We start from the raw sequence: 25,544 nt of genomic DNA on the forward strand, positions 1-25,544 counted from the left end.
TGGGACAAAGAAACGACCGCTGCTAAACTGAATTGCAGTGACCTTGTCTCTCTCTGACTAAAAGCAGGGGATGTTGTACTTTGGCAGAGGCTGGCCGGTGTATCTTCATCACACAGACTCTTCTTCTTTAATCTGGAGTGTTAAGAACAAACAGTCCCGCTCCGTTTGCACAGAATCCTCATGTGCCCTGTCCTGGGCCGCTGCCTGATAGAGACGAAGAATGCCTTCTTCCATTCCGTTCTCTAATGTAGAAAATTCTCTCTGGTCTCTTTCTTTTTTGCTTAAGCCACAAAAAGCACCATTGGTCTAGGGAAGGTAGAAGGAAAAGTGTTGGGGATAACTTCTCATAGGAAAGACCAAATTGTTACCCCCTTTTCTCTCCTTTTTTCCCCTTAGTTGATGTAATTTACATACAACAGAATGCACAGACCTTAGCTGCCCAGTGCATTGCGTTTTGAGGGGAGGTGCCCCTTACACATGTAATCCTGTAGGTGGACATCCCATGCAACTATTGCTTGTTTTTTAAAGGGATTCCATGCAGACCCCTTAAATAAATTTTTTTTCATTGAGATACAGTTGATTTTATAGTATTATATAAGTTTCAGGTGTACAGCCTAGTGATTCAGAATTTTTATAGATTATAGTCCATGTATAGTTGTTATAAACCATTGGGTGTCTTCTGTGACGTACAGTCTATCCTTGCAGCTTATTCGTTTTATACCCAGTGGTTGTACCTCTCACTCCCCTACCCCCGTCTCGCCCCCCTCCCCGCCCCTCCCCCCACTGGTAACCACTCATTCAGATCTCTCTAACTAGAATGTTTCTCTGACACATTTAAAATTATTAAAATGAATTGGTTTATGCGCATTTACACGTCGTACAATGAGACCCACTTCAAAATTAAAGGCTGTTTCTCCAAATTATGACATCCACTCTGACCTTGCTTCCGAGTGGACTTTCTGCTGCCTAAGGCTCTTCTCACCGACCTTGAGCCCTAACTCTTGGGTAGTGGGTGCGAGCAGGGACTTCTGCAGCGGCCCAGCCCGGGTGCGAGGATGGCTGGGGTGGAGGTAATTGACTTCCCTCCCACCCTCCTGGGGTGAACCCCTCCGGCCACAAGCAGAGCGAGCTCTGGGCTCAAACAAGGCTTCTGTCGAGCCTGACAAGGATGATCCTGACACCCGAGTCTGGGAGTAGAGGTGGGCCTTGCAGCCTTGGGACGACAAATGTCTCGTTGGAAACCCATCCTTCTGGGTGCATTTTAGCTCATTTTCCTAACTCAGGCAGGTCTGATGTCTGTAACAGAATGAGGAAGGCCTCCTACTGAGCACCGCATTTTCTCTCATGAATCATTCCAGCAACCTGGCGAGCAACCGGATCAGCACCCTGGAGTCGGGAGCATTTGATGGTCTGTCACGGTCGCTGCTAACGCTTCGGCTGAGCAAAAACAGGATCACCCAGCTTCCCGTGAAAGCATTCAAGTTACCCCGGCTGACACAACTGTGAGTACAGAGGCCTGCACTGTAATTAAACTTAGCCACACTTCACGGAGGCCACACTTCCCCCAGCACCTCGATCCAAATGCACCCCCTTCCCCACTGCCCCTCGGTCAGGCTGTGCATCAACTACCGTGGATGCAGAGCCTAATAAACGCAAATTAGAAGCTGGATCTGGTGCCTGCGGGCTGCCCCAGGTTGCCGAGAAAAGATCCCCCGAGGATGTACATGCCTGACCTCACCGGCACTTTCCAAAATGCAGTGAGGAATCCTGCTGCCTAGCTGATCCTGGCTAATGCTTAGACTGTGGGCGTGGGGTTCCTTATTTAATCTCCGAGATTTTTGTGTTTTTTTAAGGCACCCAGATAATCTGTACCGTGGACATTACAGAGTCCGGCACTGCTTGGGCAGTTTGAGAGGAAGTCAGTGTAGCCAGAGGTAGGAAGCAGGAGATGGGTCACCATCTTCATCTCCTTAATCTCATAAGGTAGTTAATTGATTTTTTTAAAAATCAAAGGGTGTAATTGTTTACTTTTTTGACCAGCACGGCTGAGTGCCCTCCTAGAATGGCCCAGGGTCAAGAGAACCTCTGTTTACCAGAACCTGATGGACTGTTTGTCCCCTGGTTGTTTTGTTCGCCGGTGTCCTTTTTTTGTATCAGAAGAGCGTTACCTCAGGAAAACAAGCTGATAATCGATGTTTGGTTTAAGCAGAACAACACAAGTGTTCACGGCCAGGTTTGGCGGCAAGACGGGGTGTGCCCCACCCTGCTCACTCCCCCGGCTCCGACACACCTGGGCGGCAGGGCCCAGCCACGCCCTCTCCGGTGCTGGAGGAGCTCTCTGGATGCTCAGGGCCGTATGTGGGTCATGAGACACTGCAGAAGTATTTGGGAAAATCCAAGGGCTTTCTGGTCAGGCTGTGTTCTCCCTTCCTTGAGTATTACTGATGGAGCCAGTTCACCCAGATTCCTGAGATCTTTTGATTCACTGAGGGTTCATCACACTGGGGTTGGAAGCCCGTGTGTACGCTTCGCAGTGCGCCCAGATGCCCGCCCCTGAGGGCAGTCACTTCTCTCCATCAGTAGAGACCTGAATAGTGCCTCGGTGGGAAATGTCGCTGCCGTTTGATACCCGTTGGTTAGATTTCTTCTGGGTTGAGGCATCTGGTGTGGGTTTCTGCTGCTGAGTTAAGAGACAGCTCACCTAAGACGTTCACCTCCTGAGTCATACCCCCTCCTCACTGCAGAGTCATGGGTGCTTGGGGAAGAAATGGGAGCACTCGCTCATTCAGGGGCGCAGTGGGACTGGCTTCTGGGAGCTCTGGGCCCCCCTTTCACCAGTTAGCAATGGCCCGTCAGCGTCTGCATGCACGTGGGCGTGCACGTCTGTGGTACGTCTCGGCTTCCTGGGATTATCTCTGGGGACCGCGTGGTGATGGTTGTAGGCGGGGGCGAGGGTGGGGGACGCTCTGAACCGCTGGCTTCGTCTCTTTAGGGACCTCAATCGGAATCGGATTCGGCTCATCGAGGGCCTGACGTTCCAAGGGCTCGACAGTCTGGAGGTGCTGAGGCTCCAGCGAAACAACATCAGCAGGCTGACGGACGGCGCCTTCTGGGGGCTGGCCAGGATGCAGGCGCTGTGAGTGCGGGCCCGGTGCCGGGGGTTCTTGCAGACACTGAGGGACCATTTAGGACCTCGGCTGGACCCAGCCCCTGCCCTTTGGGACCTCAGCTGGGCGCCACTCAGTGTCTTGGGGGACTTCGCCAAACCTCAGGGTGTCCTTCTTGCAGGTTAAGAAAATCTCTTGGGGGGAGTTTCATTGGATTCAGTGAAGCGAGTTGGTTCGTGAGGTTGGAAGAGGGGCTGTTTTGCTGGGGCTGTTTCCCCTCCTCGTTTCCCCTCCCCTCGTTAACCCAGCACAAGTGCACGTGCCTGACGCACAGTGAGGCCAAACAATACCAAAACGTCAGAGTTTGGAGCAGAGAAAGGTTTATTGCGGGGCCGTGCAAGGAGACGGATGGCTCGTGCCCCCAAAACCCCGAACTCCCCAGAGGGTTTCAGCAAAGCATTTTTAAAGGCCAGGTGAGGCAGGGGCGTGGCTGGTTGTTGCAGACGTCTGGTGTAGGAATCCTTTGTCCTTGCAACTGACCGTGTAGGTCAGGTCCCGCTGTTCCTGTAAAACCTCCAGCAAGACAAATGTTAGTTGCTGTTCTGCAACATTTTATCTCTATGTGAATACAAAAGTGCTAACACCTTTATCTGCAACTTTTTATCTCTATGTGAATAGAAAAGTGTTAACACCTTTAAAGGTCAGAGCCTTGAAAATGGGCTACCCTGTATATTTCATGCTACAGGCAAGCTTCTTAACTGGAAGCAAAAGCAATAGAAGGCGAAGGTTAAAGTAAAAGAAGCATCTAACATTGAGTCAGATTTGTTCTTCCCTATTAGACCCCCACCCTGCCGCCTTGGCGGACAGTGGGCTCCCTTCCCACATCCTCTCGTGTCTCCCGCACGCCACAGGAAGTTCCCTCTCTCCTCACTTTGGGTTTGACCGTCTTTCTTGATGTGCAGGTGGGCCAAAAATGTATAGTTCATCCTGAGAGATTTATTTATGTTCTGTGAACTAATCAAGCCACTCGCTGCAGATGTTCCCCTTTTATCGAGGGAGCACTCGCTCCAGCCAGATGTGGACAATCACGGGGCTTGCCTGCCGTGGAGGGATGGAAGAGCATCCGGAGAAGGGCAGACGAGGCAGTTACCAAGCTTCAGTTTTTCAACATTTACATTTATTTATTTTTAATCAAAAGAAACGTTTACTCGTAGCTGAGCAAAATCAAATTGTAAAGAAAAGTAGTTGTTGCCCCCCCACCAAACCCAGCTGCCATTCTCTCTTTCCCCCAGTTCCGCCCCCATGAGGCAGGCAGTCACTTCCAATCATTCTCTTTTTGGGGTTTTCTATTTGTAGTTTTGCTGGTGGTTACTTCTAAGTTAATACACTTATACCACTATCTTGATGTGTCACCGTGAGACTTCTTGCTTTATGGTCAGTGATTTAACTTGCTCAGGACACCCCCATGCCCTTCCAGTCTCTACAAGTTACATCACTCCGTTTATGCCTTTTATGTTATCTTTGCAACTGATACGAAAAACACGTGTAGATGGATTTCTGATGTATCTGTGGGGAGGAAGGTGATCTCCGCGTCTTACTCTTCCGCCATCTTCCCCCAGCTCTCGCAACTGATACAAAAAACAAAAACTCCAGGTCCAGTTCCATCAACCCTCTGAGCTGTCCTCATTATCAGGAGCATCTCTCGATATGCACGCCATCACACGCACGCACACTGTAAAATGACACCCTTAGCACTGCTGTTTTGCTTCTCCCTCTCTCCATTGCTCACCTTTGTGTGGCTCTGCCTCTGTTTCTACATATTCGAGCACGCTTTTCCTTGACATTCTTAAAACTGTCATTTTGGACTTTGGAACCCAGGTGGTCGTGAGCTGGGAGGGCCGGGAGTCAGAATTCTCAGAAGAACATGGAGTCCTTAGCACATGACATTTGGGTTTTACGGTGAACAAATTCATACCAATTGGGGGGTGAACAAAGAGTTGCCTTAGAGGTTATTTATAAATTAAGGGCTAGCCTTTTGAGCAGAGGCAGGAAAAGGACGACGGATAAAAGTGAAGCTTGGTTGCCTGAAGCCCTTGTAATACTGAACGTGGAGCAGCATTTGAAGTAGTAGCTTCTGTTCGAGAGGCCAGTCCTATGGGGCGGAGTTGTCTGTGGCCGGGCCGTGCGGCGTCGAGAAGCAGGATGGTAGTAACGTCCCTACTTAATTTAGCAGGAGCTCAGTTCTCAGCACGATGCTGAGTCGCTGACCTGCGTTCTCTTCCTTCTCAGCACAGCCCTATGGAGTTGATACTTCTTGGGTATCTCCACTTAATGGCTGTTCAGTCTCCTTCAACCAGCCAGGTGGCAAAATTGAGAATTAAATCCCAGTAGTTGGACTCCAGAGCTCAAACCGTGTTTCTTGGCGCAGTGGTCCAGAGCCCAGGCTTGGTTAGCGAGGCCCGGGTTTGAATTCTGGCCCCTCACTACTGGCTGAGCTGGGAATGAGTGTTAGGCAGGTTACCTAGCTTCTCCCAGCCTCAGTCTCCTCATCTGCAAGATGGGGATAATGATGAGAGCTTCCTCCTCATCTCTCTTCTTTCTCTTCCTGGAGTGGGCTTTGCCTTCTGCTTGGAGCTCCTCTGCCCATGTGTGTGCTGGTTCACTTGTACTCGGCTAATAAGGTTGCTTCTAGGAGCTTCCCCTTGGCCTCAAGCTCTCTCAGTTGGCCTGGGTCCTCACCGCCATCTGCGTTGCTTTGCCTGTCTTCTCCTGCCCCCCAGACAGGTGTGCACACACACGTACACACACATGTAGGTGCACATACCCCCCCTTACCAATCTCTCCAGCAGTGCTGTCGGATCCTGGGTGATGCCAGGGAGCCGCTCCTTCACCATGGGGTGGGTGGGTGCGTGAGCCCCCAGGGGTCCACGCTCACCCCACGCATGTGGCCGTCATTGCAGGCACCTGGAGTACAACAGCCTGGCGGAGGTGAACAGCGGCTCACTTTACGGCCTCACGGCCCTGCACCAGCTCCACCTTGGCAACAACTCCATCTCCCGGATCCACCGCGATGGCTGGAGCTTCTGCCAGAAGCTGCACGAGCTGTGAGTGTTCCCTCCTGGCTCTGCAGGTGCTTTGTGGACAAGGCCCGGAAGTGACTCCTCCAGAGCCCAGGGAGCTCTGGGCCATGCATCCCACGGCACGGTGGGCTTGGGGGTTCGGGGGCCTGTTGCGGAGGGAGGAAAGAGCCCCCAGCAGGCAGGCCCAGAACGGGACCCCGAGGCCCCACGGGTCGCAGTCACTGGGGCCTGACTCCCAGCTCATCTCTACTGTTCGCCCCACTTCACATTAGCAGGGGCTGCTGTCAAAGGGTGGCTGTTCTGAGAGCCTCTGTCTATGAACGGCTATACAACATAATACGTGCTTCTCTCATGAGAGGGGCTCTGGGCAGGCCTCAGCGGTACTGCATGTTCGGTTCCAGACCACCTCAGTAAAGCAAGACACACACTTTTTGGCTTCCCAGTGCATAGAAAAGTATCTTTATGTTGTACTGTAGACTGTTAAGTGTGTAGCAGCATTATGTCTTAAAAAATGATGTACAGATCTTAATTAAAAAATACCTCATTGCTAGAAAATGCTATCCATCATCTGACTACACAGGGTTGCCAAAACCTTCAATTTGTTTAAAAAAAATGCAATATCTACAAAGCGCAATATAGAAAAGCTCACTAAAACGAGGTGTGCCTGTATTGGGGCTCAAACACAGAAAGGACAGTGAACCCGAGAGACGGCGACACACTGACAGTGGGTGAATTTCTACGTGCATGTGGTTTCTGTCATGTGGTTTCTGTCATCCTTCCCCTGACAAGTGGCCCAGGCCCCTGGCTCCTTCCCCTCCCCAGCTTTGGGTCCCTTGGCCTGGTAGCGAGGCTCCTGTGCTGACGGGAATGTGTGCTTATACTTCACGTAAAGAGACTTCCCCCACGGGGCTCCAGGCTGGGACTCAGATCCCCTGAGCTGGCGCTGAGGGTCCCTGACATCCGCAGTGACAGGCTCTCTCCTGGGTGGGGAGGGGCTGGGGCCTGGGCTATCCTGCCATGTCCTGGTGGGTCGTTGATCATGAAAGCAGCATTTCCTGGGACTTGGTGGACATAGTCATGTCCCTTTGTTTTAATCCCATGTCTAGAAGATTGGGGTTTTTGGAGGAAAAAAAATACCTCCTCAACATGGTTTTCATCTCAATTTAATATGTTCAAGGTTGTTCAATTCTGGTGTAGTCCAGTATGTTTCTTTATTTTTTTTAAAGAGAGTTTGGGTGGGTTTTCTTTTTTCTAGGCTTGACTGTAGGAAAAGACTCACCCACTGAAGTGAATGATTACAAGTGCCAAGCCTGTCTTTCTGGTCTGTCTCTGGCCCTCAGCAGGCAAACTTAAGGGGATGTTTAAACCTGGTGCTGAGTCTTGCAGCGAGTGTTTTTATCATTTGTCCATGTTCTTCCCTCCGCCAGCCCCCTCCTCCTTCCCCCACCCACCCCACTCTGACCTGGAGTTTGTATTTCAGTGAGTCCATCATTACCTAATGCAAAAATCAATAGTCCCACCTCTTTCCTGTGGCTGGCTTTCCTTGGATTCTGTGTGTGTGTGTGTTAACCCTTTGGGTTTAGCTTCCTGACCCTTCCAGGCAGTGCACCTGCACGGTATTCTTACGTGGAATGGGATGGCTTCTGAAAGACTCTTCCCTCAGGCCCTGACCCCGCTAGGGACTCCCAGGACCCATGGTTTTCCGCTGTCCAAGCCTGGGAGCCACAGGGAAGCGGGAGAGGTCTTCTCAGCCCCCGGAGGCCCTGTACTTGCACAGAATCGCAGAGGGTGTGTGCGCCCTGGTGCTGAGGCAGCGGTGAAGGGCGCACTCCCTGTGCCCCCTCCGGCTGCCTTCTGTGCCCTTCCAAAGGGTCAGAGAAGGTCACGGGGGTGTCCCCTGACCAGCCTAGCATTTTGCCCGACACCCAGGTAACCTTGGAGCCAGATTTAGAGTTGCTTTCCACTTGTGTGTCCGCCCCTCCTTTAAACTAAATTCTTTAACTGCAGGTGAGGATGTAATGTTGATCTCCGGCCAGGTCTCTGCAACTGACAGGCACCATGACTTATTTTTCCAGGAGAGAAAAACTGTCACTCCCTGCTACCTTTAAAAACTTGCTAATCTCCGAACTTATTTTCCTTCCTCCTGCCCCAGCCCAGAGATTCCATTTTTTGAGGATAGATGACTAATATGCTAAGTAACCAACCCAGGGCTATGTCAGAGATGCAGGGACTGTGCTGGGAGGAAAGAAAGATTGATTCCGATGCTCAGGGAAGGTGTGTGATTGGGGGTGTGTTCCTCACCTGCTCACGGTAGGGGGATCATGCTAAGAGGCTGGCTCGGGTGAGGGCAAGGTAGCCCGGATGGGAGACTCTGGTCCCCCGGGTGCTGCCCAGGTGAGGCCTGCGGTTCAGTGAGGAAGGCTTGTTCAGGCAGTGGCTGGTGGTGCCCTCTGCTGGCCGATGTTGGGAGGCTGTTCGGCTCCCTTGCTCACTATGAGAACCCGCTGGCGTCCTGTCCAGAGTCTCAGGCCACAGCCATGAGAGATCTGTCATGGCCTGAATCAGGACCAGCCATGGACACCAAGTGCATGCAGGGGTTGGGCCTTGTGGTTCTTTGTGGTATGACCCTGTGTTGTGTAGTGCTCACAGTTTACAGACCTCCTTCCAGGAGTCAAAATGTATGGGTATCAAGCCCTGATGGGTTTCTAGCTGTGAGACCATTTTGCCCTCGGGATCCTTGTGGGTGTATCCCTTCCCACTGGGACCTAGGTGACTGGCCAACCGTGGCTCTACGTTCGGGAGAAGAGAGGGAGGGCGATGCCGTGCAACCTGATTGTGATGTTTGCTTTCCCCTCCCCTTCCTCAGGATTCTGTCCTTCAATAATCTCACCCGGCTGGACGAGGAGAGCCTGGCTGACCTGAGTAGCTTGAGCATCCTACGCCTCAGCCACAATTCCATCAGTCACATCGCGGAAGGCGCCTTCCGGGGACTCAAAAGCCTGCACGTCTTGTACGTCTTTCCCTGTTGGGTTGGTGGGAGAGCAGAATAGAGCACACCAGCTGCTTCGCTGCATTCCCTTCTCGGTGGTCTCGAGTCAGAATTAGATCCAAAGCTGACCTGTGATGTGTGCCAGAGTCTCAGAGTCTCAGAGTTTCATGTCATAAATCGAAAAAGAGCTAGTTGAGCAGAAATGTGTCCCTCATTCCCCTGGGGTGGTGCCTAGAGTGATGACGACTCAAAAACAACTGTCATCACCACGCACTGGTTCCTGCAGTGCGCTTGGCGGGACGTGGGGTCCAGCAGTGGGAAAAGTTCCCCAGGGTGCACGCTGCCGCCCCCAGATCAGCAGCCTTGGAGCCGTCTTTTCCATCCTGAGCCTTCCCGCTGCGACTTCCCTGTTTCAGTCCTGAGTATTTTTATCTGAGCCAGGGCAGTCCTGAGGCTCGTGTCTTGGGCTAGCATCTCAACTTCTTCAGCATATAGCCTGCATCCAGGACGCCCGTTTCCAGAAGCGGTGATGAGGGAATCCCGTGTCTCTCCTGGAGCCTTTTTAGGGTCATTTAACACAATGGAGGTGATCATGTCATTTCCCTCGAAGTTCCCCGTGAGGTAGAGGGAGTTGCCAGGAGTTGCTGCAGGGTGCTTTGCTGGGACTTAAAATTTTCTGGGCTTTTCTGGGCTTTCGAGAACTTCCAGGCAACAGAACAACCAGCCATAAAGGGGGGTGTGGGGTGGGAGCGGCATCTGGATTTCAACAGGCAGTGGCTGTGGGGTCTGAGGCCTCCCTCCCAGCTGTGCCCCCTGCAGAAAGAGCGGCCTGTTCCGGCATGACGGGGAGGAAGGCCTTTGCACTTGCGCTTGGCAGAGCCAGCAGAGAAGGCTTTCATGCCAGGCCGTTGTGGAGGAGTGAGAAAGAGCCCTGACGCCAGGCTGTTCAAGCCGAGGTCAGCCTCGGAGCCATGGCAGTGCTGAATGACAAGGCCGGACGTTCAGACTGAGGAGGCCAGAGAAATGAGAAAAACCTTTGGCAGCCGGGGCTCGGAGCAGGGAGACAGGCACGCAGAGCAGCAGCCCCGGGTCCTGGGTGTTTCAGGCCCAAGATAATGGGAGGAACCTGAAGAAAGGAGGAGGCCCTTCCAGCCTCAGGATCTCAGCCCTGAGCTTCCGGTTGTAAAGCAGAGGTCAGAATGAGCATTTCTCTCCAAGGTCCGAGCTCCCCTCCACTGGTGCTCACGGGAGCCGAGAGCAGCATCCTTTCTGGTCCTGGCCCGCGTCTGCTGGGGCTCAGGAGGGGAAGGTGTGGCGGAGCTCGTGGAAAGTTGGAACGGGCCAACCCAGGGCAGCACGGGGGCCTGGTCGCCAGGTGGGGTGTGTTGCCCGCTGTGGTGACCTGCCCTTGGAAGCTGGGGGAGGAAGCTGAGTCATTGGCCTTGTGATTTGCGTTGTTGGCGGAGACTGGGCCGAGAAGTTGGCCTGGTCCTCTGGTCTTGGCAACTGGGTCACCAGTCTGACTCAGCGCCCAGATGTCGTCCCTGGCTGGGAGTCAGCACCTGTGCAGGCCCTGCGGGGGGACAGGGGCTCTGGGCGCCAAACCCACTAGGGAGGGCCCTGTGCCGGGGCTTCTCTCTTCCCTGTCCTTTCCTCCGTGTGCCTTCTGCAGTTTCTCGGTCAAGTCCAGGAAAGGGACCCTGGTTGGAGTGGAAGCAGATGGGAACCTTAGGGAACCTTTCGGACTCATTCTCAGAGCAGTGGCCAGAAGTCCGCTCTTTGGGGGCAGAATCCAAAGCAGGCTTTCCCCTGTGCCGTCTACACCCCTTCCCCTGGGGCCTGGCATTTGCCCACTGGGGAGCAGCACATGCAGCTGGGAAGCTGCCAGTCCAAGGCCTATGTCAGCTTTCTTGCGAGGCTGAGAAAGCCAGTTCTCATGGCAGGGTGCCTGAGTGGTCACGCCCCTAATCTTTTTTTTTTTTAATTTGTTTTATTTATTTATTTATTGTTTATTGTTTTATTTATTTATTTATTATTTTTGGCTGCGTTGGGTCTTCGTTGCTGCACGTGGACTTTCTCTAGTTGGGGCGAGCGGGGGCTACTGTTCGTTGCGGTGCGCGGGCTTCTCATTGGGGTGGCTTCTCTCGTTGCGGAGCACGGGCTCTAGGCACACGGGCTTCAGTAGTTGTGGCACGTGGTCTCAGTAGTTGTGGCTGCGGGCTCTAGAGCGCAGGCTCACTAGTTGCGGTGCACGGGCTTAGTTGCTCCGCGGCATGTGGGATCTTCCCAGACCAGGGCTCGAACCCATGTCCCCTGTATAGGCAGGTGGACTCTTAACCACTGCGCCACCAAGGAAGCCCACGCCTCTAATCTTAACTGGATGTTCCGTTTGGGCACCTAGAACTCACCGAGATGTTTCGAGCTTCAAGGTAGCAGAATGGGTGTGAGTTTCTCTTCCTGCCACAGACTGAATGGTGAGCTTTCTGTCTGTCTCCTCCCCAGGGACCTGGACCACAACGAGATTTCGGGGACAATCGAGGACACCAGTGGTGCTTTCACAGGGCTTGACAGCCTCAGCAAGCTGTGAGTATCTGGGCGTCGGAAGATCCGTGGGGCTGGTGCATGGAGACGGCTCCACGGGCCCCTACACCCTGTGTTCCGCGCCCACCCCTGGGAGCGTTGGCACATTTATCTTTTGTTTGGGAAGGAAAGTCTGAATAGGGGGGCAGAAGACATCCCACCTTCTCCCTGACCCGCCACCTCATCGCTGCCCTGGGTGTTGGTTTCTTTGGGGCTAGAGAGCTGGTGTTTGGAGGCCCGTTGGATCTTTTCTCCTGTTCAGTTCTTGACCGATGTGAAAACAGCCAACATTTTTGTTGTTCTTTGCTCAAAGGAGTCTTGCCCTCTTACTGAATTTCTAGAAATTCTAAACGTCTAAAGCCAAGTAACTCTTGATGGTTTTGAGTCTTTGGGCAGTCTTTTTGTTGTCAATCATCATCTTAACCGGAAACAATCATTACCATACAGTGGCTGTTTTTATTCAAGGTTTCCGGTGTTTGGGGTTTGTTTTTCTAAGCTCCTAGAATTTGCGAGGCGTGTGTGCGTGTCACATCTGACTATCTCAGGAGACCAGGCTGTGTTACGCATCCTTTCTGCTGCAGTTGAGGAAACGGAGGGGAAGGGATTTTGCCCAAGATCACACAGCCGGTGGGCAGCAGGCCTGGGACTCGCCTGTGTGGCCCCGACGCCTTGTGCCTCCCCTCGTCCTGCCTCTTTCTGCATCTCCCCAGCACTCTCTACAGAGGCCTCCCAAGGAACATATAGGCATGGGGGTGGGAGCTGTTATCACCGTTCACTAGCTGCCGGGGGGAGGGTTTGGAGGAGGACAAGACAGAAGACGGTCCCCGCTCCGTCTCCCCCAGCCTGTCGTGGTGACGGTGAGCCGAGCAGAGCACGAGGGTAAAGTAAATATTTTGGAAGCAGCAGTGGAGGGCGAGGCTCCGGGAAAGCCTGTGGTGGGAGGGTCTTTCTGTAGAGTTAACGTTTCTAATTTGTTTTGAAAAGTGGGGTTTTTCACGCTTTTGATAGTCTGGGAGTTGTAAGCGTCAGCCATTTTGGCTCTCTGAGGATTTGTTCTCTTCTTGAGGCTGCTGCGTTCTGATAGTGGCTCACAAATGCCTGTCAGCCTTCTTTTTCTCCCCTAAAAAAAATGCTCCTTTCTCCCCCACCTCCTGGGCCCTTTACCCAGCAGGCTTGGGAAGAGCCAGGACAGCACGACGGGATGGGACAGACGCCTGTCATTGACCAGAGGAGCCCCAGGCTCGGGATGCAGCTGCAGGGACGGTGGAGCCGGGGTGCTGGGTGCCTGAGCAGCCATTCAACACAAGCCTTCTCTGCGGGGCCTGTCCCTGCGGTGGAACCTGGAGCCGGTTCTTGGGTGTCATGGCTTCCAAGAGGCTCTTCCCTGCCAGCTGGGGGCAGCGACCCTTGAAGGCACTAGGGCTTCCGGTTCTGCAAAAGCCGTTTGCTGTCCGTAGCCTAGAGCCGCCTTCCTAATCGCCTGCTGTCTGTTCCCCAGCATGTTCTCCTACTTTGACCCACTGGACTAGGGTAACAGTCCCGTGTAAAGTCCCAAGAAGGCAGCACGAGTGCCCGTAACCCTTGCTTGCACTGAGCCGCTTGACGTGGGTGTTTGGAAGCAGTGGGTTAACGGTGACCTGTAAAATACAGTGTCCAGTCTCCTCCCACCCAGCCCCACTGATCAGGATCTTGGGCCTGGAGGCTCCTGTATCCTTTTCCAAAAAAAACGGAGAGATGCACACAACTGGGGGAAATCCAGACAATGACAGTAGTTCCTTAATATGATTAAATATATGCAGTCATTTACTTAGGTGGCATGGTACTGTGGTTATGTTGCAAAAGATTAAAAAAAAAAAAAAGAATCCTCTTCTTGGGTAAAAAAAGAAAACTATGTGATAGATATCCCCAGTGGTCCAGCCCGGGTTGGGAGTGAGGAGTGGGCAGAGATGAAACGGGACTGGCGCCATCAGGTGATGGTCGTAGCTGTGTGGCCTGCACGTGGGGCTCACGACAGCCTCCCGTCTGCCTGCGCGGGTGTGTGAAATCTTCCGCGTGAAGAAGGGAAGAGGAAGGCCCGTGCTTTCCTGTGATCCGGGCGCACAGCTCCGGCTAGATAGCACTGTGAGCGGGCCACGGAGGCTCTTCCTGCCTCGTGAGGTGTGCCTGGCCCTGGGGACGCCGGGCTTCTGGTTCCACATAAACCAGCCTGTGTGCAGCCTGGAGCCGCCTTCCTACTGCTAACGGCATTGAGTCAACATTTGTTGAATGAAGCGGAGAGGAACCCGTGCTGCTTTGGTCTCCCCAGAGCAATGTGCGGACGCTCCGCGGCGTGGCCGTGCCACCGAGAGGCCCCGTTTGAGCGGCCTGGTGGTGAGTCTGTCGGACCCATTAGAAATGGGGGGGGTGTGGCTCGCGTCGGCCGGGAGGAGGGCTGTCCCTCTAGAGCCACCAGCAGGCTCGGCCGTGGAAGCAGCTGAGGGGCGGAGGTCAGAGACCTCCCTCAGAAGGGAAGGTGGACACGCTGGCTGGCCTGCACTCCCTTAGTTGAGGACCTGGGGTCCTCCCTGCCGTGCCCGAGGCCAGCCCGAAACTAAAACGTCTTCCAGGAGAGGAACAAGTGAGCAGCAGAGCCATAAAAGGCTTCCGTCTGTGAAGCCTGCCCTGCCCGTCATTTTTCCAGCTGCTGAACACAGCCGTTTGGGATGGTTGCTCAGTCCGCAGCCTCCTGGCAGGGTGTTACTACACTCACCCACCCGACGGCCCTCCTTCCAGGATGCTTATGGAACACCTGCTGGGGGGCCCGCCGAGCTCGCAGCCCGTGAGGAGGGGAGGCAGGGTTTCTGGAGCACAGGTCAGCCGCAGGGCGGGGGCTCGGTCACTTGCGCACGAAGAGGAGGCAGGTGCCGCCCCGTGGCTCCAGCTCTCTCCAGGGCATTCCTGGGGGCAGGGGGCCGAGTGACACAGCAGTAGCCGCCGCCCCTCAACCTTCCTGGGGTGAAGGCGGCAAGAGCCGGAAGGCCCTTGGCTGGGTTGGCGGGGATGGGGAAGAGGATGTGACAGGTGATCCCCAGGGTCGCCGTCTGCTCCAGGTCGCTGGCGCGGGGGACACGGGGCCGGCTCTGCCTTCCGGGGAGCCGTCCATCAGGTGCGCCACATCTCCGCTGCCCACCGGCACGTGGCACAGAGGCACGGTGACACGCCTGGCCCACAGCCCCAGCTCTCCCGTCCGCCCACAGTGGCCTTTCACTGGAGCCACAGTCTGCTAGCCGAGCCCTGGCCCCCACCCGCAGACGCCTGCTGGGGAATGTGAGGACCTACTGTAATCCACCAACAGGATGATGAGCCCCTGAAAAATCGAGCATTTGAGAGTTTGTTTTATTGCTGTTGCCGCCGTTAGGAGTAACAGCCTGCCCTCGTGGTAGGAGAGGCCAACGTGACTAATATTTAATGGATGACATAAAGCACAGCTTTTTTTCCTGGATCTCGTTTTCCGAAGACTTCACTAAACAGTTCAGTACCTTTCACTAGGACCTGGAGCCCGCAGTGGCTCGGCCTGGGGGATCTGAGTGAGAGGTTGGCAGTGCTCTCACTAGCGCCGGGCTTCGGTGCCCTGCGGGCTGGTGCTGGCTGGACCCGCTCTGTGGCGCAGTTGTGGACCCGCTTTCAGGATGAGGTTGTTCTCACATCCATGCAGACTGCCTCCCAGAGAAGGCGGCGGCAAAGGGGTCTCTGGCTGTTGTGCTCCTTTACCCTCCGGAGGCAGGGCACAAAGCTGCTTTGTCTGAGGGCTGAGCCCAAAGTTGCCAGGGGGGCTACATCAGCAGAGGACCTGGGGGGGTCACCCATCCTGACACACTTGGGGTGCGGCAGCCCTGTGGTCCAGCTGCCTCCCGAGTCCCCTGGCGAGGGCTGGGTCCTCTGTGTGTGTGATCCCATCTCCCGGAGGCAGCCTCCTGGTCCTTGCCTGCCAGGCCCCAGGAGCCTTTGGCACTTGGGTGGAAGCCCGGGGCCCGTGTGGCAGGCAGTGCCAGGCTGCCCTGCCATCTTTGGTTTTCTTCAAGGCTCGCATTTCTTTTCTGTCCTCTTCAGGGACGGCTGTGTGCTTGCTCTTTTCCCTTGTGGGTCTCATCTTAACGGAGGTCTGAAGATAGATCTGGCCTTTAGTTGAGATCTTTCCCCTGATTCTCAGTGGGTTCTAGACAAGGAATGCCCCCTCCTGGTGAGGGGCTGAGCCAGCCTGCCTTTCTCTAAGGCTTTCTCCTGACCACCTGCCCTCGGTGCCTAGGAGTCCCTGTCCCACACCTGCGGTGCTGAGACCTCCCAGGGGCTGGCTCCCAGCAGCGCATGTCCTTCTTAACCTACGCTTGGGAGAGTCCCGGTGGACACCACAGTCAAAGAGCCCCATACTTGTCAGCATTGCCTCAGGTGTTTGCTGGCAGAATTTCCTGTGCCAGCAGCAGTTAGAGGGAATGCCTTGGTGGGCTCTCCTCAGAGCATCTGATAACGAGGAGGGAAAACTGGAACCTTGATGCTTTTCATTCCCAATGTCCAGCCACTCTGGGTGCCACCCCTACCCCAAGTCCAGACACAGACTTCCCTTTGGATGACACAGCCCGTGGCAGAAGCATCCATTTCTTCCATGTGTACTGCAGGGGCCACATTTGGGTTTCTGAGAAAACTCTTGACAGTCACTTATGAGATTGTGATTGGAATTCTCTGGAAGCGAGACCCCCCTTCTCATGGGTAGGTGGTCCAGGTACAGGCATTAGATAGCCTTGGGGGCTGACCGTTGAGGATGGTCTATCTAGGATTTAATAACCTCGGGCCGTTGGCATCATTTAAAACCCGGGCTCTTGCTGAAGAGCCGAGGGGCCTTCTCACAGGCAGGGGTGCAGCGCACTGTGGCCGCATCCTGGCTGCCAGCGTGTGCCCCGGAGCTGGGGGGCCATCTCCATAGATAACCACTGTCCTGTCCTCCTCTTGCCTCCTCCGGGGACCTTTATCCCCAGAAGGCAGTTTTCAGAAGTGGGTGGTAGCTTTTAGTTCCAAGAGTTTTCCTCCTGACTGCTTCCTATCGCTGGAGCAGTGATGAGTTCTCTCTCCCCTGTGGGACTACGGCTACACTCCCCCCAGGGTGGTCCTTAGAGAGAGAGAGCCCGGGCTGGACAAGGTGATTTCCTCTTAACACTGCAAGGGGCCTTTTTGGCGAGACAGTGCATGCAATTCCTACCTGTCATCACTGTTAAATTCTAATAAAGATAAAAGTATTTCATTTCAGAAGGGGGAGGGCCTGCATACCTCAGATGCATAATCTCGGCACGGGTCAGATTTCCACGTGCCTCTCCGTGGACAGACTTATCAGATAGCACCACCCTAATTGTGTGTTCTCTCTCTCCCCCCACCCGCCCCCCCCGTTTCTGGATGTTTGGAAACTGCAGAACTCTGTCGGGAAACAAGATCAAGTCCGTGGCTAAGAGAGCGTTCTCGGGGCTGGAAGGTCTGGAGCACCTGTGAGTACCTTCCCTGACCCACAGGCCTGCCAAACGTGGCTGCCGGGGGAGTCTGCGAGCAATTTAAAAGCATCTTTGTAAACCGAGAAACAGGCTATTTGGAAACGCCAGCTGCTTCCTTCTAAGTCAGCTTCAACTTTGGCCTTCGTTTTGCCTATGCCAGAAACGGTTACAGAACATATGGCCGCTCGTGTTCAGATAAATACCGTCCTCCTGCCTGGCCTCCCCATTGCCTGGGCCTGCTCAGGCCCTGGGCTCCCTTCCACTTCCACCAGGACCCTTTATACTGCTAAAGCAGTGCAGCAGTGCTGAGTACATGTTGGGTTTAACTGGGAGGTTCTTCCTGGTGTGTTCGCCTCTGAGAGCCTGGGAGGAAGAGGACGGAGCCAGCCCTGAGACGCGGATGCCTCTAGTACTTGATTCTTAGGGTATTTTGTCTTTGAATCAAGTGCAACCACAATTCTTTTGGGAGAGTTTTGCCTGTTGACTTGCTGAGTGGGCCTTGGCTTAGCTTTGATGCCACCCTTAAGGCTGGCTCGTTCCAGGGTTATTCCACGTGTCAATGTAGGTGAAATAGTAGCCGCTTACAGTGGCCTTAGGACAGGACACGGGTGTCTGGATAATGCCTGTGGTTCATTGGCGAAGCCTGGGCCGTCAGGAAAAATCCCTGAGCGTCGTGGCTCAAACACATGGCTGACTTGAAGGGCACCTGGAGTTCTTTGCCTAAGTAAAGAATGTTGTTTTTCAGGAACCTTGGAGAGAATGCAATCAGATCTGTCCAGTTTGATGCCTTTGTGAAGATGAAGAATCTTAAAGAGCTGTAAGTACCGGGGATTCTGTGGCCCCAGTTAACATGAACAGAGGATTTCAGAGTAAGAAGTGCCTTAATTGCATTATGCTTTATTTTATATAATAGTTGTGATCGTTTATAGTTGTAAGTTCAATTGTCTTTTTGAAAAAAACGCCCTCTGGGGGCTAATTCTGAATCAGGGGTCAGTATACTTTTTCTTATAGGGCCACAGTAAATATTTTCAACTTTTTGGGCCACAGGGCCTCTGCCATGACAACTTGACTCTTGTAGCAGAAACCAGCCATAAATAATACATAAACGAATAGGTGTGGCCGTGTGCCAATAAATTCTTATTTACAAAAACAGGCAGTGGGCCTGCAGGCTGTCGTTGACTAACCGCTGCTCTGGATGATGTGAAACAAACTCTCTTCTGTAAAATGGATAATCATCCCTTTCATTATGTCAAGGACAAGTGCTTCATCTTTTAGGGGTGCCTACAATGAAGGGCCTGTATTGAGAGGGGCTTCTTAAAAGATCTGGGTGGGCTGTGAGCAGGGCAGAGCTCTCCGTGGGATGGTGACACGTACCGTGGGATAGTGAGGAGACGCGTGTGTTCCCAGGGTCCCCCTGGTGTTTGTGGGCCGTGATGCTGCCGCTGCAGACTTTCCGTGTGGGCCCGTGGGCGACAAGGGTTAGAAGAGCTTGCCTGTGTCCTAGTCTCTGGCAGAGGAGCTCATCTAAGTACTCAGGTAGCAACACCCAGGTTTCATTTCTTCTTCCTGTACGTGAATCCGATTCTACAGCCAATGAGTTTGAGCCATAATGTTTAGTTCCCTAAAGGTGCAGCTTTGGGTTCCTACAAGTGCTGAGAAAATCGGACATGCCGATGGCCGTCTTTGCACCCTGAGCTCATCCTCGTTCCTGCGGCCAATCCTGGTGGACCCTCGGTGGCGGTGGGGAGGGGAGGAATGGGGCAGTAGGGGGGTGCAGTCCCCATAGTTGGAAACCGAAGCGGAAAGAGGCCCCGGTGGCGTTCCCTGGGGTGAGTGAGGGGAGGCGAGGTGGACGGGCCGTGGCCTCACGATGCTCAGTGTCCTGCGAGATTCGAGTCTGTCAGGTTGGTGCCCTTTCTCATAAGCGTCCTGATTTTAGAACGGGAGTTCGTGGAAGGATGGACACATGGATAGATATGTGATAAAGCAGGTATCGCAAAACATTCAGATTTTACAAAGTGGTGAGTCTGAGAGTGTTCACGGTGCATTTCCCTCCAGCATTTCTGTCTTTGAAACTTTCCAAATAACATGTTGGAAGTAAAAAAGATCCAGTTAAAGGGAAGAGAGAGAAAGAGAGCAGGACAGGGAGAGATTTTCCTTTGGGCCTCCTAAAGACTCAGGTTTCCTGAGACAGTTTCTAGTTGGGACTAACTGGGCCCTTCCAGGTGCTTGGATCCCCTCCCCGGCAAATGCATCTGTGTGGTTCTGGAGGCTCAGCCTTGGCCCCCTGCCTAGGCTTCCCATCAGTCGCTGCATGTACCCAGCTGGGGCTGGCCGTGGGCCCAGTCCTCTGATGGGAGAAACGGTTAATCCCACTTGGTCATTTTCTTCCCCCATTGGATCAAGGCAGGTTGTGCTGTGCACTTAGTCATCCTCTGGGTAAATTTCCACAAGCGATGATTAGAAACACATTTGGTGTTGGAATCATGAAAATGTGCGATATAAGCCAGCGGAGTGCCGGGATGGCTGCAGGCGGGGGCCCGGAATGGCCGTGCCTGTTGGCTGCGGGAAGCTGCAGAGCCTTGGGGTCACCAGCGATCCCCCGTCTGGCCTACGCTTGGTCTCGGAGGTGATGTGTGCGTGTGGAGGGGAGGTCGGTGTCCCACCGGGCGCCTCCATTTCTCTCCCTCCTTCCCGTTAATCCTAACTCATTCTTTAGGACAGCCTCTGTCCACCCCGAGTACCTGCCGTCTTCTGAGGTCTGGACCCCTCGGTGTGAGGAGGGTTTCATGCAGAGGAGGCAGGAAATTCTCTAGGGAGCTCGGCCAGCAAATGCCCTGAACGCATGACATGAGGCTTAACCCTTTCCAAACACATTTCTGATCAAGGATAAACGTCAGATTTGTTTTCTCCAGTTTGTTCCTGTGGTTCAAATGAAATATGTCCCTGTCCCCGACATAAGGGCCTAAAGTCTCCCCGAGCTGGCCAGTGTCCTCCCCTAGACTTCCGTGTGTAGTGCCCAGGCCTTCCTGCGGAAAGGGGCAGGCACATCAGATGTCCCTCGATGGGAAGCCGTCGGTGCTTCTGACAGGGGGAGAGGCCCTTTCCACTCTTCGCCTGGGCTCGTGAGTTCTCCTGTGCCTGGCGGCAGCCTTCCCAACCACCACACACAGCCTGCCCTGGGAAGCTCTCCAGAGGCTGGTGTGATTCAGCCATTTCTTCGCGCTCGGCTGTGAGGGCCCGTCCGCCACCTACAGTAACTCCTCAGCAGAGCCTCTCTCCACGTATCGCTGAGCACAGCCCTACCACCCATCAAATACAAAACCTAGGGCTGATTGTAAGGTCTAAAATACGGGCAAGCACCCCAGTTATAATGGCTTTGAGCTCAATTATTTCAGTCTAGAATGAGCACTTCCCAGACTTATTTGGTTAAAATGCCCAGCTCATTTGGGAACAGTGAGGAACAGGAGCAAAGAGCAGATTCTCTGTGATTTCGTCTGCCTTGGGTTCTCTGCCTTCAGGTTCAGTCTGCCTTGCTGTGTACTAGTTTGATGGTTTCCCTGCTCATTAGAAGGTCAGAGTGAAATAAAGAACGAGAAAGGGGCCTGAGGAATATGGTGGGGGTGGGGGAGGAGGCCATTGCTCTACCACTGGCCCATGTGACATTTTTGGGATTTCTGAGCATCCCGCTACCCCTTTTTTGTCACCACGTACCAGGGACAGTTTATTCCAGGGAGGCGCATGTAATAAGTCCTGTGTCCATCCTCGTGCCGGGCTAACCTCCGCTCTTGAGCTCACAGCCCGAGGTCTTCCAGGAACACCGCAGCGCAGCCCCTCAGCTGACTTATCTTCGAGTGACTCCTCAGGAAGGAATGTCCGCTGAGATTGCGATTCCGATTTCTGTTGAAAAAGCTGATCCTCAGTTGCTGAGAAATGAAAAAGAAAATATTCTCTGTTTTGGTTGGAGCCTCACAAAACCCAAGTTGTGTGTTCTCATGCTCCCTGGGCAGTGGCAATTAACTCACAGGCACTACTTAGGGAGCGGAGGCGAATCCTGCCGGCCTCCTGAAGAGCGCTGGTGTGGAGATAAACACACAAACAAGAGGGGAGCACGCCCGCGAGGCTGACATTTGGATGCAAGAAAACATGCAGCTCTGCCAGATAAAAAGCAGCCATATAGAAAAAGGAGCCCTTCTTGGGGCTTGTTTCGGACTTTAGATCCGAGTCTCAGATTGAGCTTGGACACTCCAAGTGGCTTATCAGGGGGGTGGGAAAAAGAGAGGAGGCTGTGCTACTCCTGTCTGTGGGATGGTCACAGGCCAGGAGACGGCATCCCTGGGGTCACATGAGCGCAGTGGCTGTCGTGGAACACGTGTGAACTCCAGGTGGCTGCTACTTGAAGGGTGGCCCTTAGACCAGCGGAGTCAGCATCACCTGGCGGCCTGTTAGCGATGCAGAATCTATAACCCACTGAGCCAGAAGCTGCATTTTCTCACAGTCTCCAGGTAGACTGTACTTACCGCTCTAGGTCGCAGGAGAGGAACCGTAAGAGCGAGCATGTCCCATTCAAGCTTGCTGACTTTCACGGCAGAAGCTGATCGGAGGCGATGGGTCATTCCGGGCACAGAGGCAAGTACCCCTTCTTTGCGGTCACACTTCACACGACCCTTTTGTCTTGCTTTCAGCCACATCAGCAGCGACAGCTTCCTGTGCGACTGCCAGCTGAAGTGGCTGCCCCCGTGGCTGCTGGGCAGGATGCTGCAGGGCTTCGTGACAGCCACCTGTGCCCACCCAGAGTCACTGAAGGGCCAGAGCATCTTCGCCGTGCCGCCAGAGGGTTTCGTGTGTGGTAAGCCTGTCTCTGTGATTGTCTTTTTCACAAAGGGTCAGGAGGCCAGGAGGCTTCACTGTGGGAGTGATTCCTGTGATCAGAGTCAACCCTAGCCCATGGTTAGCCATCAGCTGCTGGATACAAATTATTTCCCACTGAAACCACACATGTTTACGGTGCCGTGGCCTCATTATGTGGTTCTTGGAGTGCATGCGTTTAATCAGGAGCGAGCACGAGCTGCTTCAGTTACACGGCAAATAATCAGTTACAGGAAGATGGCTGTGTTGTTTCAAGACAGGGCTGGTGCCCGGATTTAGCTGTGAATTTACTCAGCATAGGAGGCTGGGGTTTTCCTGTGTGTTTCTTTCCAACCCCAAAAATGAAAGGTTAAATACAGGAAGAATGAGTCTCAGGAGAACAGTTGCTGTAGTAAAAATAATTCCTTCACGTTGACTTGCACTCTTGCTGTGTCTCCAAAGCACTGGAAACAGCACTGGTAGCCTTAAATTCTTTTTTCCCATGCCAACCGTCATCTTGCCATCTTTTGGACCAGGGGTGGTCGGGATCCAAGTTTGGCTGCAGAGAGCACAGAAGATGGTGAGCATCTGAACACAGAGACACACACATATACAGTGACACGTATGTGCACACAGGCACCACACACCACACTCAAATAGACATGATGCAGCCTCGTGGTCAGAAAGACGTGTTCAAAGAACGAGATGAATTTTGAGTTGCTGGTTTCTGCTCTAAGCAGGAGCGAGGGCGGCATTCCCGGGCCTGACTGGACCTGCTGGGCAGCTGTGCATCCTGCTGCCTTCCATTCCTCTGGTCTGCCTTGAGCCTTGGGTGTGATATTCCCAACCAGGGGCTCCCGTAGGGTCTGGGGACCCCAGTGGTCCACTTCTCTGTCCTACGTTTTGGGCACAGCAGTAGCCAGTGTGCCTGCTGACATCAAGATACAGGTGTCCTCCTTCCGCACGCCCACTCACTAGCACCTCCATCACTTCTGAGAGCAGGCTTGCTTTCCTTTCTCCTGACCCAGTCCAGCAGGAAGCCTTAAGGACACGATCATCGTGGTAGCAGCCCTGCCACATCAGCTGTCTTTACTGTCATTCTCATGGGCACTGTGCACATGGCGCCCCATTGCCTAGGATGGAATAGCCGTGCCATCCGTTGTTCCTTGGGTTTCTGGTCCCTGACCATTCTTGTTGTCACAGAGCTCCCTGAAATTGCACTTTCTGCCGCTCCGTCCTGTCTCCTGCCACAGGGCATAATCTCTCCCTTTGGATATGAGCCACGGCAGGACTTGGGACACGCTGCCCCCAGCCTCCGGCCTGTGGCCCTGGCATATTCTGAGATGCAGCAGTTTTGACACATTTCTCAGAGCCACCTCCACATTTTCACTCAGGCTCCAACCCAAACAATCATCAAGTACTAATGGGAATCATGAAAACACTTGGCAGGAGATCAAAGTTGCAAGCTCTGTGGGAATCTCCCACTCCTTTATTATAAAATGGAAGTATAACCCCTTCACGCCCACTAGGCTAGCTAGAATCAAAAAGTCAGATGTCAACAAGTGTTGGTGAGGAAGCCTCCTACGCTTTGGGGGAGGGGAATACAACATGGCATAGCTGCTTTGGAAAACGGTTTGGAAGTGGCTCAAACAGCTAAACGTGGAGTTACGATATCAGCCGCCAGTTCCACTCCTAGGTAGATACCCAAGAGAAACAAAATGTATGTCCACGTCAAAACTTGCACATGAATGTTTACAGCAGCATTACTCATACTGGCCAAAAAGTGGAAATGACCCAAATGTCCATCGGTTGATGAATGGGTAAATAAAATGTGGTATAGGCATACAATTAGAACTACTATTAGGTCATAAAAAGGAATCAGTCTTACAATATAGATGAACTTTGAAATGTAAGGGTAAGTGAACGAAGTCAAGTCACCAAAGACTGTATGTTATATATGATTCCATTCTCATAAAATGTCCAAAATAGGAAAACCTGTAAAGGTAGGAAGTAGATAAGTGGTTCCTTAGGGCTGGGGAGGGGTGGAGGGAGAGAGATGTTAGCTAAGGATACAGAGGTTCTTTCTGAGGTGATGAAAAATGTTCTTAAAGTTGACTGTGATGATGGTTACACATATTTGTGAATATACGAAAAACCGTGAAAGTGTCCACTTTAAATAGGTGAATGGTATTGTAAGGAAATTATATTTAAACAAAGCTGATTTTTAAAAGAGAAGTATAATTTACATATAAAGTTCACCCCTCTAAAGTGTACAAGTCAATGGTTTTTAGAATATGGAACAGTTGTGTAACCCTCACTACTATCTAATTTTACAACATTTTCATCACCCAGTAAAGAAACCACAAAACCATTAGCAGTCACTCTGTCTCCTCCCCTGGCAGCCATTCCTCTACATTAGGTCTCTATGATTTACCTATTCTGGATGTTTCATATAAACGGAATCCTACAATACATAGTCTTTTGTGACTAGCCTTTTTCACTTAGGATAATTTTTTTATCATGTATTTTTAGTACTTCATTACTTTTTTAAGTGGCTGAATAAAGATTCCATTGTATGGGTACACATTTATTTAGCCATTCAGCAGGTGGTTTCCACTTCCTGGTTATTATAAATAATGCTGCTGTGAACATTGCCATACAAGTTTTTGTGTGAAATCTCTTGGGTTATATACTAGGAATGGAATTGCTAGGTCATATGGTAACTCCATGCTAAACTTTTTAAGGAGCTGCCAAACTGTTTTCCAAAGTGGCTGCACCATTTCGTATGCCCCTCAACAATGTATGAGGAGTCTGATGTCTCCCCATCCTTGTCAACAATTGGTACTGCCTTTTAAATTTTACCTATGCTAGTGGATGTGAAGTGGAATCTCACTGGGGTTTTGATTTGCATTTCCCTAATGCCTAATGATGTTGAGTATGTTTTCACATGCTTAGTGGCCTTATATGTATATCTGCCATGGAAAAATGGCTACTCAAATCTTCTGCCCATGTTTTAATTGGTCATTTGTCTTTTCATTGTTGAGTTATAAGAGTTCTTTATATATTATGGATACTAGATCCTCAGCAGATATAAGGTTTGCCAATTTTTTCTACCAATCTTTGGCTGTTTTGTTTTTTTTTCATTTTCTTGACATTTGAAGCACAAAGGTTTTAAATTCTGATTAAGTCCAATTTTTTTTTTCTTTTTCTTCTGTCATTTGTACTTTTGATATCATATCTAAGAAACTATTGCCAGAGACAAGGTCACAAATATTTACACCTATGTTTTCTTCTAAGAGTTGTACAATTTTATTAGCTCATACATAGTCCTCCGATTTTGGTCTTCTATTGAAGACTCTTCTGACTATTATAGTTCCCTCCCATGTCCCCATAAATTTTGGGGTCAGCTTGTCATTTATGCAATAAA

General features: G+C 52.4%; 1 protein-coding gene across 1 annotated transcript in view; it reads left to right on the forward strand.

The window, feature by feature from the left end:
- The window catches only part of LRIG1 (leucine rich repeats and immunoglobulin like domains 1), a gene marked incomplete at both ends in the record, with an annotated part of 119,277 nt that overhangs the window by 82,073 nt on the left and 11,660 nt on the right, over positions 1-25,544 (forward strand). Inside the window, 8 exons of the mRNA XM_079712713.1 lie at positions 1,359-1,502; positions 2,993-3,136; positions 6,068-6,211; positions 9,054-9,197; positions 11,679-11,759; positions 17,195-17,266; positions 18,015-18,086; positions 21,955-22,118. Coding sequence (XP_079568839.1) covers positions 1,359-1,502; positions 2,993-3,136; positions 6,068-6,211; positions 9,054-9,197; positions 11,679-11,759; positions 17,195-17,266; positions 18,015-18,086; positions 21,955-22,118 — 965 coding nt within the window. The remainder of the gene's footprint in view (positions 1-1,358; positions 1,503-2,992; positions 3,137-6,067; positions 6,212-9,053; positions 9,198-11,678; positions 11,760-17,194; positions 17,267-18,014; positions 18,087-21,954; positions 22,119-25,544) is intronic.

Source organism: Hyperoodon ampullatus (genome assembly GCF_949752795.1).
Source record: "Hyperoodon ampullatus genome assembly, chromosome: 10".
Lineage (NCBI taxonomy): Eukaryota > Metazoa > Chordata > Mammalia > Artiodactyla > Ziphiidae > Hyperoodon > Hyperoodon ampullatus.